General features: G+C 37.2%; 2 protein-coding genes across 29 annotated transcripts in view; both read left to right on the top strand.

Moving 5' to 3' along the window:
* plecb (plectin b) overlaps positions 1 to 1,248 on the top strand; it is a 108,581-nt gene extending 107,333 nt beyond the window's left edge. For all 26 annotated transcript variants that reach the window (XM_047810946.1, XM_047810951.1, XM_047810949.1 and 23 more), the window contains 2 exons: positions 207 to 308; positions 484 to 1,248. The gene's annotated coding sequence lies outside the window, so the exon portion shown is untranslated. The remainder of the gene's footprint in view (positions 1 to 206; positions 309 to 483) is intronic.
* Positions 1,249 to 2,092: 844 nt separating this feature from the next.
* Positions 2,093 to 16,084, top strand: part of macf1b (microtubule actin crosslinking factor 1b) — a 33,364-nt gene continuing 19,372 nt past the window's right edge. The window contains exons 1-3 of one of the 3 annotated variants that reach the window (XM_047810965.1): positions 2,093 to 2,219; positions 6,949 to 6,971; positions 7,504 to 7,615. In XM_047810965.1, coding sequence (XP_047666921.1) covers positions 7,505 to 7,615 — 111 coding nt within the window. In that variant the 5' untranslated portion in view covers positions 2,093 to 2,219; positions 6,949 to 6,971; position 7,504. Of the gene's footprint in view, positions 2,220 to 6,948; positions 6,972 to 7,503; positions 7,616 to 13,306; positions 13,900 to 16,084 lie in introns of those variants that run through there. The other 2 variants (XM_047810964.1, XM_047810963.1) reach the window with 2 other exon arrangements.

The raw sequence follows: 16,084 nt of genomic DNA, 5'->3' as shown, positions 1-16,084 counted from the left end.
AACCCAGCTCTCTGTTATCCAGCTACTTTATGAATGCCATAAGTTCAAAATGTTTTAGTGTTGTACCGTTTCATACTTACGTATAATACTTCTCCAAATGAATGTAATTTCTTTTCCACAGATTCATCCTAATTATTAGACCGTATATCCAGTGTGCGAGAGTCATTGACGACGTGCTTTTTCTCTCTCTTTTTATTTTTCTTCAGTGTTTATCTATAACCAAAGCTGTAGTAATGGAAGAGAGTGTTAGTGTGATCTTGAGCAGTAAAATCGATGCTTGCCCACAGCCCTCAGCTCCAAATATCCAGGTAAGCACTTTAATTATAAATTTCATTCCATAATCTAGATTGTGTATATATGTATGAAAATATATGTCTGCACGTTTCTACACATTGTTTCATGCATTTGTTTGTTTTTTGTTTTTTTGTTGCCATTTTCATTTTTTGTTGTTTCATAGTGTCCATTTTTGTTTTTGTTTTTTAGATCTGCAGTGAGCCTTTCATTCCTTTCTTCTGTTGCTACTACAGTATCATATGCTCAGAGAAGGTAGAGGCTAGGGTTACTCCGAAGTTTTCCTTGAATGTCATACCAGCAATTGACTGTCAACGAATGAACATTTGGTGCCATTACTATCTACAGTGTTCACAAACTAACTTAATTTTGGACAAACTACTCCTTGTGCTCCTACTCCAATTAAAGAGTACAGAGAAACTTTTTTACAGTAATGCTCCCATATTTCTTCTAATCTATCATTTCACAGTTATATTAGGCAGTGTAAAGCATTTAATATGCATTCCACTTGTCGAGTGTGTGCTACTGTATTTTGAAGTTTTGAGTTCAGCTATTCAAATTAGTGTATTAGGATATACTATTGGAATACTTTTTTGTTGCTCCATTTCTAGCATAGATATTGTTTGTTTTTTTTCCCTCAACCAGTGTTTCTTCTAATCCACTGTTTGTTTTCTTTAAATGACTTGTTTATATCTTCATATTTGGTTTCTTTTTTCTTCATTTTGATATCATGTTCTGTAATATATTTGCTTTGCATGGTTTACTAACTTAATATGACATGAAGAGCAGACATATATGAATTCCATAATTGTCATTATAAGGTTAGAACCTTATTATTGCAAATGTATGAAATCCAAACTGATCTGTGCATGAGGTATATAATGCTGGGAGGAAATGACATTGCTTTTTAGTATAACCTCTTATTCTAATGTAAATAAAAGAATTATAGAAATACTATACATGTCTGTACTTATTTAGTTTGATTTTAATTTGAAGGTCACACATGAAAGTATAATTATAATTTTTTTTTTTTTGATTTATGAAAGTTTTTCTGGGACAAAAAAATAGAACACAAATAGAATACAGTTGTAATTGAAATTGCATCCAAATATATTCTAATAATAACACCATGGGCATTTACTTTGTTCCTTATTTGCAGATATAATAATCTCCACTGTACTTAGAAGCTTTTCACTAGATTTTGGATCATGGCTGCAGGGTTTATGCGAATTCATCCATAGTAGTATATGGACAACTTCAATTCTTTCACACTTACCTTAGCAGTAACAGGGTAGTTTCTATAAAATGTATAATTTTGTACATTTTGCTTTCTTCATGTTATTCCATTTTAAAACACATACTCATCTCAAAAAGACAATGGTATGTATCTACCTAAATATACAATTAGTATTAATTTTCTGTATTACATAGGCATCTTAATCAATATCCATGTTTAACTTTAGTAGTATACAATTCATCCTGAAATACTAAAACAGTAAAGTAAAATATGCCTTTTAACAACACCTACATTACTTTGAGGTTATAATAGGTAATAAGGGTTGATGAATAGGTAGCAATAATGGCAAAATATTACCACCTTCGATGTCACACTGTTAGAATTAATTATTGAAATGTAAAGTCCTTTTGTCATCATAGGAAAAAAAACCAAAGAATTTGCAAAACAAAAATCTCAGGCCAATATTGACCTGCACAAAATTAGGTAATGGATGTAGAACTGTTAATAAACAGCTTGCCATTTGTTTCAAGTATTATAAGTACAGTTAGACAATTACTAAGTGTAATCCATCTGTTACTATGCCCAGTTTGTCAGCACCACTCTACCATGTCCACCTTTGGAAAGAGAATACCATCTTTCTGCTCAATCCCTGCCCATAACACTTTCACCTGTCCAGGATGGACTTTATAAGGTAAGTCCCAAACAATACAAAAAGTATTAGATCTGAATACAGCTATGCCTACATATTGTAAGTCTAAAAATATCTACCAAAGGATTGTCTAAAGATTCACTGACCTTATTTTGTATAATAACCAAACATCACCCAACTGGTGCCTAGGAATATAAGTGCTTCTCCCAAAGAAGTTTCAGACATAAGCATGGATCAAACCCTCATGCAAAAATCACAGTCCAAAACACAGGCAAGGTGGTTCAAATTCCAATCAGAAGACCTCTCAACATGAGGCCAAAGATTTGCTAGAATTCATGGCATTGCATCCTTGTGCACTCCTGGTGGGAATCCAGGTGGTGATGAACTGCCTAGGCAGGCTGGCTAGTCATGGTGCAGAGAGCACGAAGGAGGTAATGAAGACCATAAGCCTGAATCAGAAGACAAATAAACAATTGCTTGCACCATATCCTTATTAAAGATTCAAGATTTTTTTATCATTTATAATTAAATAAAAAATAAATAAGAAATGATTGTTCAGGAATGTATGTTCTTTGGCTTTGTTCAAATGAGCTTGGATGAAGCTGCTCACCCTCTTCACATGGGTCCAAACAATCTATACTGCATGTAGCTTCACTGAAGTACCATGGTATTGTGGACTTTCCAGGAGATAAAGTTAGCTGGCACCATTCTCACTACCTGCCATCTACCTGTGGAGAATGCAGAATTAGCTATAGTCTATAAACAGCAGTCTCATGTTCCTGTCAGTCTGGTCAGTATGGGTGAGCGAAGTGTATAAGACATGATAGGTGGCATCCTCTTGCAGAATTTTGGGGCAGTAAGCAACTTAGAGTGGCTTTCAACTCTCAACCATCCAAGAAATAGGTCAAAGCCTTACTTTTGCTCCAGAAAGTTGAAAATCAGACTTGACCAAATGTGTTTTGAGCTCCTGGTGGTGGTGTTGCTAGTGACAGTAAGTCTTCATTTGCACTCTCAGTATGTCCATTAGAATTGGGGGTGGAAGACAAAAGATGACAGAAACACCCAGGAATCTAAAGTGAATTTTTTTTAGTGGATTTTAAAGGCCACATGATGTAGTAGCAATATGTTCACTATTACACTTAAATATGGCTTCACCCATGATGCGTTTTTCAAAATCCTATTCACTGGGTTTCAGCCCTATATATGGACCTACATGACCTACCTTTTAATTGTAATCTTTATATTAATCTCTATATATGGACCTACATGACCTACCTTTTAATTTTAATCTTTATATTGTCTTTATTTTTCTTGTTTTTATTTTGCTTTTGTAAAGCACTTTGAGATGTTCTTTTAAAGGCGCTATAGAAAATAAAGGTTATTATTATTATTATTATTATTATTATTATTATTATTCCTGATATACTCAAGCATATACACAGAGGTCCAATATTTCACCAAAGATGTTCTTTTGCTTTTTTCCTTTATGGGATTTTATGTTGTCTACTAAGGTTTTTACTCAAACATCTTCTGTTTCACAAAAGATTAATGTTGAGCCTTGATGAGACATTAGTCTGATAAGAATTGTTAGACCTGTAGCAATGCCAGTAGTAGTTGGTTCATAATAAAGGACTTGTTGAGTCTTCTGTAGTTATGCAAGGACAAAGAACTTTCAACAAAGAAGATACAAACACCAGCAGGAGATTTGAAAGGAGAGATAAAACCAGAGATATGGTCATCACAAATGTGTTTATCTATAGCTGCAGTCTGAGCTAAAAGAGCCATTAATGATAAGGACAGGATGCAAGAAGGTCAATAGCAATCTTAAGAATTTTTTTCCATTGGGAATCCAAAGTAATGATGAAGAGGTTATTGCTTATTCAGCAACGGCCCTACCAAAGATGGAATTGCTTTGTCACTTGCTGTCCTATTGGAGATCTGCACCTTATCTGAGAAGAGGTGGTAGATTGAAGCAATTACCTTCATGACCTCATCCATACATCTTTTTGGACTACCTCTGGACCTCTTAACTGGCAGCTCCATTTCTAACATCCTTCTACCTATACTGTATAACCTTCTCCCTCCTCTGTACATGTACAAACTATCTCGATCTATCCTCTCTGGCCTTGTCCCTAAAACAGCCAACTGGTAGTGCTCTTTCTGGGCTTGGAGCCATACTGCCACTCACAAATATTCACTTCGTTTCTTAGTCTAGCTTCCACTACTCTACTACACTACTAACACCCTCATTCCTCAGGCATCTTCTCTCTCTCAAAAATCCTGTTGAGCAATCTTGATTAGAAACTCCAATGCTGTCTCTCCTAGACACTTTCACACCTCCACAGGACTGTCATTTGGGCCAACAGCCTTTCCACTTTTGATTCTCCTCAGATCCTTCCTCACCTCGTCCTTTCTAATCTTTCAGATTTCATGCTTTACAATATTTACCTCCTCCCCCTTCTTTCTCTCTCATTTTTCTCATTCATCAGCTCCTAAAAATGCTACTTCTATCTTCTGCACACTCTCCTCGATTGTCAGTATCTTTCTATCTCTATCTTTAATCACCCTTATCTGTTGTACATCCATCCCATCTCTATTTCTCTGTCTTGTTAATCTGTACAAGTCCTTCTCACCCTCCCTCATGTCTAACCTGACTTACAACTCATAGTATGCTTTCTGTATGGCCTTTGCCACATCCCTCTTCACTCTTCATTCCTTGTAATCTTTAGTCTACTTTCTTCAGTCCTTTTTACATTCCACTTTTTTTAGCTAGACTCTTCCTCTGAATGCTGTCCTGTACTTCCTCATTCCACCACCGTTTCCTTATCTTCTTTTCTCCTTCCAGATGACACACCTAGCACCTCCTACCTGTCTCCCTGATCACTTATTTTACCAGTCATCTGGAAGCTCTTCCTGACCACCCAAAGTCTGTTTAGGCTTCTATCTGAATCCCTCATGATATACTTCCTCCACTTGGTCTTCTTTTCTATCTTTCCTCTCCTCTTCATCCTGACCCCCAGAGACATTCTACACATCACCAACTGATACTGTCTTGCTACACACTCTCCTACAACCACTCTCTCAGATTGTGTCATCTATATAGAATGTAGTGTACCTACCTACTCCTACCTCCACTCTTATATTTAACTCTATGTTCCTCTCTCTTCTGTAAATAAGTGTTAACTACAGCCATTTCCATCTGCTTAGCAATCTCCACCATAATCTGTCCTTCTAGGTTCCTTTCCTTAACACCAAACCTGACCAGCACCTCCTCATCACCCCCGTTTCCCTCACCAACATGCCCATTGAAGTCTGCTCCAATCATATTTCAATATACAGACAAACTTACAAAATTGTTTAGGGAAAAATACAGTCCAAATGTGCCAAAGATCAAGACAGAGAACATAAACAGTCGAAAGTACACAGAAAAGATTAACTGATTCCATGATAAAAAGAAAAGAATGTAAAGCTTAAATAAATAAAGAGCTAATAAAAGACAGAAGCACTTCATTAACAAGACACAGATAAGAATGATTAGAGTTCAACAAACCAATTATTAGCATTGCTTCCCCCTTGTGGCAGGCAGAAATATGAACCCAAATTCTCACAATAGCACTGCTGCAATACGTGTCATCTACAAGTAATTATGTTGGTTTTGTAGAACCCAACATTCTGATTTCCGTTATAAGCTTATTATTATTATTATTATTATTATTATTATTATTATTATTATTATTATTACTATTATTATTATTAGCCAAAAATTTATTTTAAAAACGCGGCCTAGAGCTTTCGAGCCACATGCACAAATTCGGATATGTCGTAGACCCTGGTCTGAAATTTGTTGCTATTACTTTTCTAAGCGATCTGAATTCCGGCTTTCCAGGTACGGAACTTCAAATTGGCCTTTTTTCCCCATAGACTTCCATTATAAACTTTTGAGGTTTATAACTCGGCAATTTTTCGAGCGATTTACACCGAACTCTGAGAGGTTCTTTAGGACCTTACTCCGGATGAAAGTTTTATTCCGGAGTTCCGACGGAATTTTCGGTTTTCCGGTAGTCGACGATCGAACATCCCATAGACTTGAATGGGGAATTCCGAAAATCCTCTAAGCTCTCACACACGCAATACATCCAACATTAAGAAATGCATGTACTGTTCTATAATAATAAGTAGAATCCCATAATGACTGCGGTATCGACATGAAATGCCGAAACCCTCAGTAGCCACAGTATTGGCACCCCACTGGGTATTCTGGTGACATCACTCGACACCACGTGACGTCACATGTAGCCACGCCCCCAAAACAAGCGAAATAAAAGTTTGCACAACATGGACATGTGACATATCAAAACACTCAGCACAATGAGGGGAACTGCCCCACGGGTATTCTGGTCATATCACGTGACGTCACGTGAAAATAAAAAAATTTGCACAACATGGACATGTGACATATCAAAATACTCAGCACAATGAGGGGAACTACCTCACAGGTATTCTGAGCACGTCACATGCTCATGTCCGCTCACCTCCAAAAGTATTGACACCCTAGCGGTCCAGTAGCTTTCACAATCTTTCTGTCCACTAGCCTCCAAAATGCAACGGCCTTTGCAAATACTTGCACCGTCAAAGCCAACATCATAGTTTGTCGCAACGAACTTTACAAATCTAGTTAAAAATACAATAGAATTAGCATAATAAAACTGTGTTTGTATGTATATGTATTTGATTTATTTGTGTATAAATATATTTTTGTGTCCAATTTTAGGATGCAGAAGACAAAAGATATGGGTAAGGCAAACACATACAGTAGCTATTAATTTTGTGTAGCTAGGAACACCTATGTATGTGACAAATTTAATATTGAATTAACTCCAAGAATCATTACTATATAGGTGATCAGATAAATGGAATGGAATATAATCTACTAGAAATAATTTCAGAATTCTCAGTCCACTGTTTCATGACATAATTTAAAAATTGAGTCATCTTTTTTAAAAACCAATAAGGCTAGAACCAATGACTGTCTATTGGTGCTAATCATAACAGAGAGTCAATGTGAAGCCAAAATGTCTTTGCAGCCAAAAAATAATAATAATTATCCCTCCATGAATTATTTTCAGCTATGGACTGTAGAATTGTCACTATCTATAGTGACAACATTTAAAAAAAAATGTTGCATGTCATTTCTCTATAATAGCGCACAGTCGTGTGTATTGAATGAGTGTATATGGAATTGAGCATGTATGTAATGTAAGAACACTGCAATGCAAGGAACCACAGTATACAGAATGTGCTCTGCATGTTTCCTGACACTTCCCAGGATGGACACAGACGAGTGGAGCCAGTGGCAGAATGAGTTTCGAGAGCAGATTCGGGCACTGCGCCACTGGCTGAAGAGTATGGAGATGAGACTGCCTCCTGTGGATCAGGCAGTGAGTTCCACCAGCACAGTGTTCAGTAGCTTCTTGTTAAAATATGTGTTTTTAGTAGGGTGTTTTTATAACATAATTCCAGTATATCCTGCATATGTAAGGTGCATATACTGTACCTTTATATATTTCAAGTTAATTAAAACAAATCCAATTATATCTTAAATCATTTAAAAATGACAGTTGCCAAAAACTTAACTCATGACACAGGAGTTGCCCTTTTTGTTCTAATATAGTATATGGTCTAGTGTGTGTGTGCTGGTTTGTGTGCGTGTGTGCGTGCGTGCGTGCGTGTGTGTGTGTGTGTGTGTGTGTGTGTGTGTGTGTGTGTGTGTGTGTGTGTGTGTGTGTGTGTGTGTGTGTGTGTGTGTGTGTGTGTGTGTGTGTTCTTGAATGCCAGTAAATGACATTACAACCTCAGAGAACAAGAGTGAGAGCAGTTCCTCTGAGGAAAGGACACATCCAGGCATAGTCTATTGTGCTGTGAGTAGAAGGGGAGAGTGGGGTGCAGTACAGCATTGGAGGCCTCTTCACACATGAGAGAACACACAGAAAACACATTAGATTCAGATGGGAGGATGAGGAGCAAGAGTAAAATGGGATCTTACAGAGGAAACCGTCTGATCCTTCAATGTTATTATTAGCTTGTTATTTAAAACAATCATAAAACTTTGATGAAAGTTACAGCACAGAACCTTTCTGGCAAATGAACCCAAATGTACAGTATATTATACATTTTCTGTGACAGCAAGCTTTGAGCACCCTACATTTTTAGAATTTTATACTTACTTCTGTGACATTTAAACATTTTGTTATATCAGTGGCTATGCATGTCTAACATAACTGAAACAAAAGGAATTCTCCTTGCTCTTACCAGTTTAGTGGGAAGTAGTAGGTATATAATCCATGTGAGCTTAACCATTATTCACACACCCACTGTGGATTTTAAAGAAAAAAAAGAAAATTAAATATAGAAAATGCAGAAGTCTATAGCACAAAACAGACCTTTTGGTAGGTGTAAATATTATATAACAGTTTTTTTTTTATTCAAACACTTAAATGTTATAGGAAATCTGGTTAGGATTTGTATTAAATAAAAGACTAGAATAGTATCATGAAATGATAACTAGTAATGAAAAATAGTAAGTCACATAGTTTGCACACGGTTTGAATCACATGATCACAAAATCACAGTTTGCACATGGATGTGCAATTTATTGAATTGCTCAGGAGAAAGGTCTATGATGAGTTGAACAATGATGCCACCCGACTGACATTTATTTTGGAGTATGAACATGTTCTGAGACTTTCTTCTGATTGTGGGTGAGAATTCTATGTTTATGAACATCTGTCCATTACACCCATATAGATATGGAGGTTCTTCTCCAAACTGTTACCAAAAAAAATTCAAAGTATGTTTGTATTTTATAGATTGTCTTTGCATGATGTGGCATTAGAATTTTTTCTTCAATGGATGTAAGAGGCCCAAGCCTGTTCCAAATTGACAATGCTTCTATTATATTGTCTAGTACATTTATCTATTAATAGGTTATTTTAGTTGTGGGGGTTTGGGTGCTAAATCTGAAATGTTGTGTTCAAAAAGCATGTATAGGTGTAATCAGTCATGCATCAATATTCCTCTATGTCCTGCCATACTGCTTTCCCTTGGTAACAACCCATGTCTGCTTCTCTGCTATCTGACATGAATGGAGAGAGACACAACTCGGGAATGAGTAGCATACTCATTGGACACACTGTGGACAATCTTGTTTAACAATATTTCAAATTTCTTACAAAAATTCATCTCGAGTCTATGCAGTAACACATGATGTGTTTCTAGTGAGGTTAAAAAGCTCCAATGTACGTTTAACATAGAAGACAGTTAGTCATACATTCTATAATGTTCTGTTCTACTTGATCTCCAGTGCATGGGCCTCTTTTCTCTCTTCCCTTTTGACATCCCGCTGATATTGAATAGTTGGATAAATAGTGTGTCTTAATGGTTTCTCTTTTCATTGAGCTCTGTAAAGCAAAGTCTGCATCTGAAATTATCACTGCATGCATAACATGCAAAACAACTCAGAAGGGTTCTGGGAAAGGGATTAAAAACAAGAGCATGTTCTTGATTCTCCATAAACTCCTTATGACATTAAAGAAGCATTGAACAATAGTTGCATAGTGACATCCATGAATAAGAACGACATCCCAAAAACGTGGAAATAAAAGATGTCAAAGGTTAACATAAGGCACTGATTAGCTGTAGTTGTTTAGCACATGAAGCTATTGTAATGACTAGACCCTGCCCTTGTACAAACAACAGACTTAATTAGCATCAGACAGCAGGACTCCCTTGTGTATTCTTATCACAGAGTTCTGATCAACTTGTTCTGCACAGCAGGTCCTCAAACAACAAAAGCATATCATTACTGAACATTGCAAAATATTGCTTGCATTAAGTTTATTTACTTTCTTTTATAATGTTTAATATTTCTGTCAGCTACTGTGGCAGAAAAACTGGATATTCAGAAACTTATTCTGAACACCTGCCCAGGCAGAACAAGATTAAATTTAGCATGACAGAAATGTTCTTTCTGAGAATAAACTATGCATAGCTGATGAATAGATGGAACTGAAAGCATTTGAAGTTGTCCATTCTTTATTTCCTCCTCAGTGACTCAGCTTCTAGTATTCCAGACATCCCAGCAGGGAAGACCCCATCCGTACACACACACACTCTTCTGGGAAGTGAACTCTGGGTGATAAATTACTGTGTTTGTCAAATAGTGCTTTAGTTTTGACCCCTCGACTCAAAAGAGATCCTTTTGTACATATTCATTTATCACTTTGCACAGGCTTCACGTGAGATGCATGGAAAGAGCAATGTCTGCTCAAGTGCTAATTATGGTGTACTGGAGGGTCCACTGAAGTCTTATTGAATCTAAAGGCAGAGGCGAGAGTAAAATGTTGGGGGAGGGGGAGTTGTCAATAGGAATAATCCACTTTGGTGCTTTCAGGTCTTAGGACACATGGGGTTTTGATCGAATTTGGCCTCATCTGCAACCCATTTGGCATCTCACAGATTAGCCCATACTATCTGCCTGGTGAACATATTGAGGCTATTCATTTTACAAATAAACAAAAAATAGATAAGATATTACTTCAGCCTATTGTAATAAAGTCAATCAAACTAAAATTATATATAATTACTGTCATATTCTTTGCTGTGAAATATATTTGTTTTATCTTTGTCTTTGTCTATAACTAACCGAGCAGGATATATAATTAAGATCCTTATTTTGATCCTTTCTTCTATTTCTGTATTACATGTCAGGAGGTGCAGATTGACTGAGAGTGGTAAAAGCTGTGGCCTTAGACAGTGGACAGAGGCAGACTTTGTCACAGGGAACAATATAATTAGCTCAATGAGGAGATGACTGTGTAGGGATCAGGGATCAGGTGTCTCACAGACTGCAATTTCTGGCAAGAACAGAGTGAGACCATGCCAACCACTGACTGTCACAGACACCAAACTGCAAGCTCAAACATTTCCTTTCTATCTTTCTTTAAGGCAAAATATTACAGCACCTTACAGTTTCATGGATATAAAGAACACTAAATTATAATAAATTAATTAATTATATTAAAGGTGAAAATTGTGTGTGTGTGTGTGTGTGTGTGTGTGTGTGTGTGTGTGTGTGTGTGTGTGTGTGTGTGTGTGTGTGTGTGAGAGAGAGAGAGAGAGAGAGAGAGAGAGAGAGAGAGAGAGAGAGAGAGAGAGAGAGAGAGAGAGAGAGAGAGAGAGAGAGAGAGAGAGAGAGAGAGAGAGAGCATGTAGTAACTATAGCAGTTGTTTGGCAAAATCAAACTCTAATTGTGACCTCAATGAAAAGTTCCATTAGCTATTAAGTCATGTCTAGTATGTGACCTTTAGTTCTGGAGTCTTACAAAAAAAAAGTTCATTTAATGCAAAATAAATGCAAGAATATTTAACAACTTGGTTTCTCTGGAATGCATTAGAGCAGAGCCCATAGAAATACCGCAAACATGCACTTCTTTTATATCAAAGCTTAGTAAGGGTAAATAATTTGACCCCTTCTGGATTTTGCCATTGAATTTTCTTTCCCAGGACAGCCTTAACAACAGGCATTGTTGCTCTTATTTTTTCACCGTCGCGTCCTTTTGTCTATTTTATATCCTCCACTGTCTCAGTTGGGGGGATGGGTCAAAGTTAATCATTTAAGTGCTTAGTGTAGTGGTTGGAGAGTCTCCTCATACACAGTTCCCACTGGAATTACAATGACAGATTCATGTGAAGAGGACATATGTATTCTGTCTAGCTTTCTCTCTCCACTTCCACTGCCTATTTTTACCCTCACCTGCTCTGCTGGAACTCATGCTTCACCCTAGGTCTCCTGCAAAAGGGGTGGTCTGTTTGGTTGAAGTTGGTGGTCCACTCTGTCTAACCTCACCGTATTGTTGTCAAAAGGTTGTATCAGAGCTTCAAGCTCAAGGCTGAGGAGGACTTACCTATTGTCTCTGAAAGGCTCTCTCATGTCATCACTCACTCACCCATAGTCTCACCATTCTATGGTGAAGACTTATTGTCCCCCAGCGGTGTCATCTTTTGTTTTCAAAGGGTCACACCTATATTTCTGAGCTATTAGAATAAAGAATAAAGACAGGAAATGCAATAGAGAACAGTGAGCTCACACCAATTGAAAGAAGAACACTAAGTTATCACACAAGAACAGTAATGACAGCTTCTGAAAGCTGAGATTCACAAGGTCTGCAAAATGCATGTAAGGTTAATTGCCACCAGATGTTCAGTGGATGTTTGTACTTGACTTAACTAAGCTGCTTGTGATTAGATTAAAATGGGAATTAACTAGTAGCCCAATCTGCTTCGGTTGTGTGAAAGATGTACTGGAGATAATTGGTGGGATGCAGGTGCAATGAGTTGAGAGTGTGTAAGAGAACAGAAAGCATTTGTATGTGTGCAACACCTGTGCACCTTTTCTCTAGAGTTATATCACACCTGCTTATACACCTGCCCACTCCCAACTCTCTTATTTTACCGGTTTCTCACTCCTCCTCCTTCCCTATCTCTCTAAATCTCACCATACCCACAGGGCTATGGGCTTATGTGAGACCTGACACCTTGCTAGAGTACTGATTATAGTCATTAAGCCCAAGGGACCCATGGTAAACACAAAGATCTATTTCATTTCCTTTTCTTCAACAGTGCTTTATTTAATACATTAGTAGGTTCATACATGTATGAGCACCTCTTTTTGCTAAGGTTCTGTGAGAATGCTTGCTGAGTGGAAATTTGACACAAGCATTTAAGCATTTATTTAAAAAAAAGATCTCTTTAAGATTGTGTTTGTTTGAAAGTTTGCAAACAGGAAGAAATTTGAAAAGTGAAAAGATGTTTCGCAGTAATTAGCCCTCTCTGTAGCTTTGGTGAGGTAGTTAGGATTTGAATAGAGATGGGGGTTGTGTGTGGTGCTTGATGAGTGGGGGTCCCTCCTATTGTAGCCTGTCCTGTTCAGGCTTGCACTTGCTGTATGAGGGAGGGAAAGAGAATGAGAGAGCGGGCAAGATAGGCACGGGAGGCAGCTGTCACTTAACATGTGAATGTTTGGGGGCAGCCTGGGTCTTTATAGAGCATTTTTTTTCTCCTTTTTTTCTCCACAAGCAGCATGGAGTTTGGGAGGCAAAAGAGACTTTGGGGGAGGGGCTAGCCAATGGAGGGAAAGAAGGAGCCACGGAGATGAGAGTGCTCCGCTGTCCAACTGTCTGACACAAGAGAAACAAGAGCCCGAGAGTTCACACAACACACAGCCGGCTTATGGACCAAGATCTTCCCAGATCTGTAAATGGGAGTCATGCTATATATCTGACAAGTGGAGTACAGCAATACTGGGTTCCAGTTGGTGCACATCCCATCAGTTTCCTCAACAAGGAAGGAATTTCTCTATCGCAGAGGGTACAACAAAGAGGACAGAGAGTCTCGGTGGGAGGGGGAGGCTGAAGCCAGGGAAGAACATTGTTCGCCTGTGACTGTGGGCAACGGAAAAGCATGACCTAGTGTGTGTTTGTTTTTAAAAGTGAGTTTAAAAGAGTGAGGGTGTGTACACAAGTGCACAATATATGTATGCCTATGTATGAGACTGCCAGTGAAAAAGCAGATCTTTCAAAGGATGCTGAAGATATCTGTTCTCTGGTTTGAATGCAAAAGAACCAATGGAATTGTTTCTTTAGCTGTTTGTCATCTGTGGCCTGGGGTAAGTATGAATCAGTGTCCTTAACGGTCAGAAACCGCCAAATCTTCAAGATTGGGGTGGGCTCTTTCAAACTTCCCCACTACACTGCCTCAGCAGGGAAAGGTGCACAGTGTGTGATGCTATGTGGATTGCTCTTGTTTGACTGAAGGGGATTTTGGAATGAATCCATTATGAGCAGTAGCTTGAAGGAATTTAGTTCTTATTAGTTTTCTCTCTTTGAAGCATGCCTTTGAGCTTGACCTATTGCTGTTTTTGTGAGTATAATTTATTTCTAATTATGTGATTTAGATTAAATTTAATACCAATCTTTATAGTTCAGGGGTTACAGTTTCATTTATATATTCAAAATTAAACTTCTGTGTGTTATACAATCACCAAATCATTGTGACAAAACATAGTGGACAATAGAAACATAAAAAATTAATATTTGTTAATTCATTGACAATATCTGTAGACTGTCAGTGCTAGTATGAGGTCACATGCTGAACAATACCGTTAAGGGCTTTTATGTGTCCCATGGGGGACCCTACATCTCTCCTTTAATTAACGTAACCCACTATCTTGATTACTATATGAAGTCTCTCTGACTTAAATATCGGATTTATATTCATCACTATTATTAAATATAAATAGACACATGCTCCACAAATGCAGTTGCTCTTACTGCCTTGTAATATCTAAAACCAGCTGCTACCATTTATTTGCCATATTGGGGTCAAACCAAGGTTTGGTATTGTTATGGTAGCCTCTGGCTTTACCCACACTTATTCATTTCCCAACACTGGGATCCCTTTAGTGGCCATAGAAACTAAAAAGAAAAAATAATCTTATTTAGATTTCACTTGTTTGTCAGTATGAAGTTTAATATATGGTTTATTGGTTATTAGTTACATTGCTGACGAATACTGTGCCATATTTTCAAGCTTTTTCTTCTTTATTGGAAATGCTATAGATTATCCATGAAAATGAGTCAACATCGTTAGGTTAATTCGATTCATTGTGTTTCTGCCTGTGATATGCCACAAAAATCAATGCGTAGATGAGTGGTCTTAAACAACAGACCATTCTATCATAATGGAAGGTGGTTTAGGAGATTCATGATGATGGCTGTGCTGCGATATATTTCAGTGTGTTGTATAGTTAAACAGGTTGAATACCTCATACCGTGCATTGCTTTAAATCTGAATTGATGCACAATATATTTCGTTTTTTTTTTATTCAATTACCCTTGAATGAAATTTGATAGTTCTCAATTTTCAGCTTGTTTAGCAGTTTTAAAAATCACTCAAACCGGAGACAAAATGCTCCCATAATCCCACTAAAATGGTACTGGACGGTATATTGACCTAGGATGTATATACTGTATACTCACTTTCAAAGGAAACAGTGCTATATCAGATTTGGTGTCTGTTTAATTGCTAGTGATGCACATGAAATATTTAATGGTCATGGAGTATTTGGTATCATAGACCTTCAATTGTCTCCATTTATAACTTCTTATCTTTGCACAGATATATGACCATCTGGGAGATGATGGATCAGTCCTGCCAAAATATATACCATTTTTAAAGAAATATTATTATATTATATATTAAAAAAATTACTATTTTATAAGAAAGGTTACCTGACATTTACAGAGCCAGCAAGCTAATGAAATCCTTGCATCAGTTAATCTTCATTAATTTGTGAATTAAATCTATCAGTTTATAGTGCATATAGGGAAGATATACTAGGTAGTGCTTAGTCCGCTATATCTCCCAGACATTTAATTGTATGGGTCCAGCCACCTCAAAGTTCCTCAGGCTTCACTACATTAATATACACTGATCCAGAATGACCTGGTCTGGCCTCAATGACCAATAACGACTGGCTCTCACTGAGCTTTTAATTATTGTACGTCATTGTTTATTAGAAAAAGTAGGAATAGAAAGATTTTATATATTTTCAATGTAAAAAGCTAAGTTGTCTTCCTATTTGATAGGTCATACTAACTATTTAGGGGTTATTGGTCATTGTCTCAGCACAAAGTTAAATAATGCTGAAGACTGTGTTCCAAAAGCAGAAATATTCAAAGAAGAAAAGACAATTGTATGTTGTGAATGAAAAGTTTTAGTTTTTCAATTCACTGTTTTACAATATAAGAGGAATGTATTTATTATCTTCTGATAATAATTCATCTCAGGCC

This window comes from Tachysurus fulvidraco, chromosome 3 (genome assembly GCF_022655615.1).
Source record: "Tachysurus fulvidraco isolate hzauxx_2018 chromosome 3, HZAU_PFXX_2.0, whole genome shotgun sequence".
NCBI classification, from domain to species: domain Eukaryota; kingdom Metazoa; phylum Chordata; class Actinopteri; order Siluriformes; family Bagridae; genus Tachysurus; species Tachysurus fulvidraco.
Note: the sequence above shows the minus strand (reverse complement) of the source record. Positions and strands in the feature narration are given on the sequence as shown.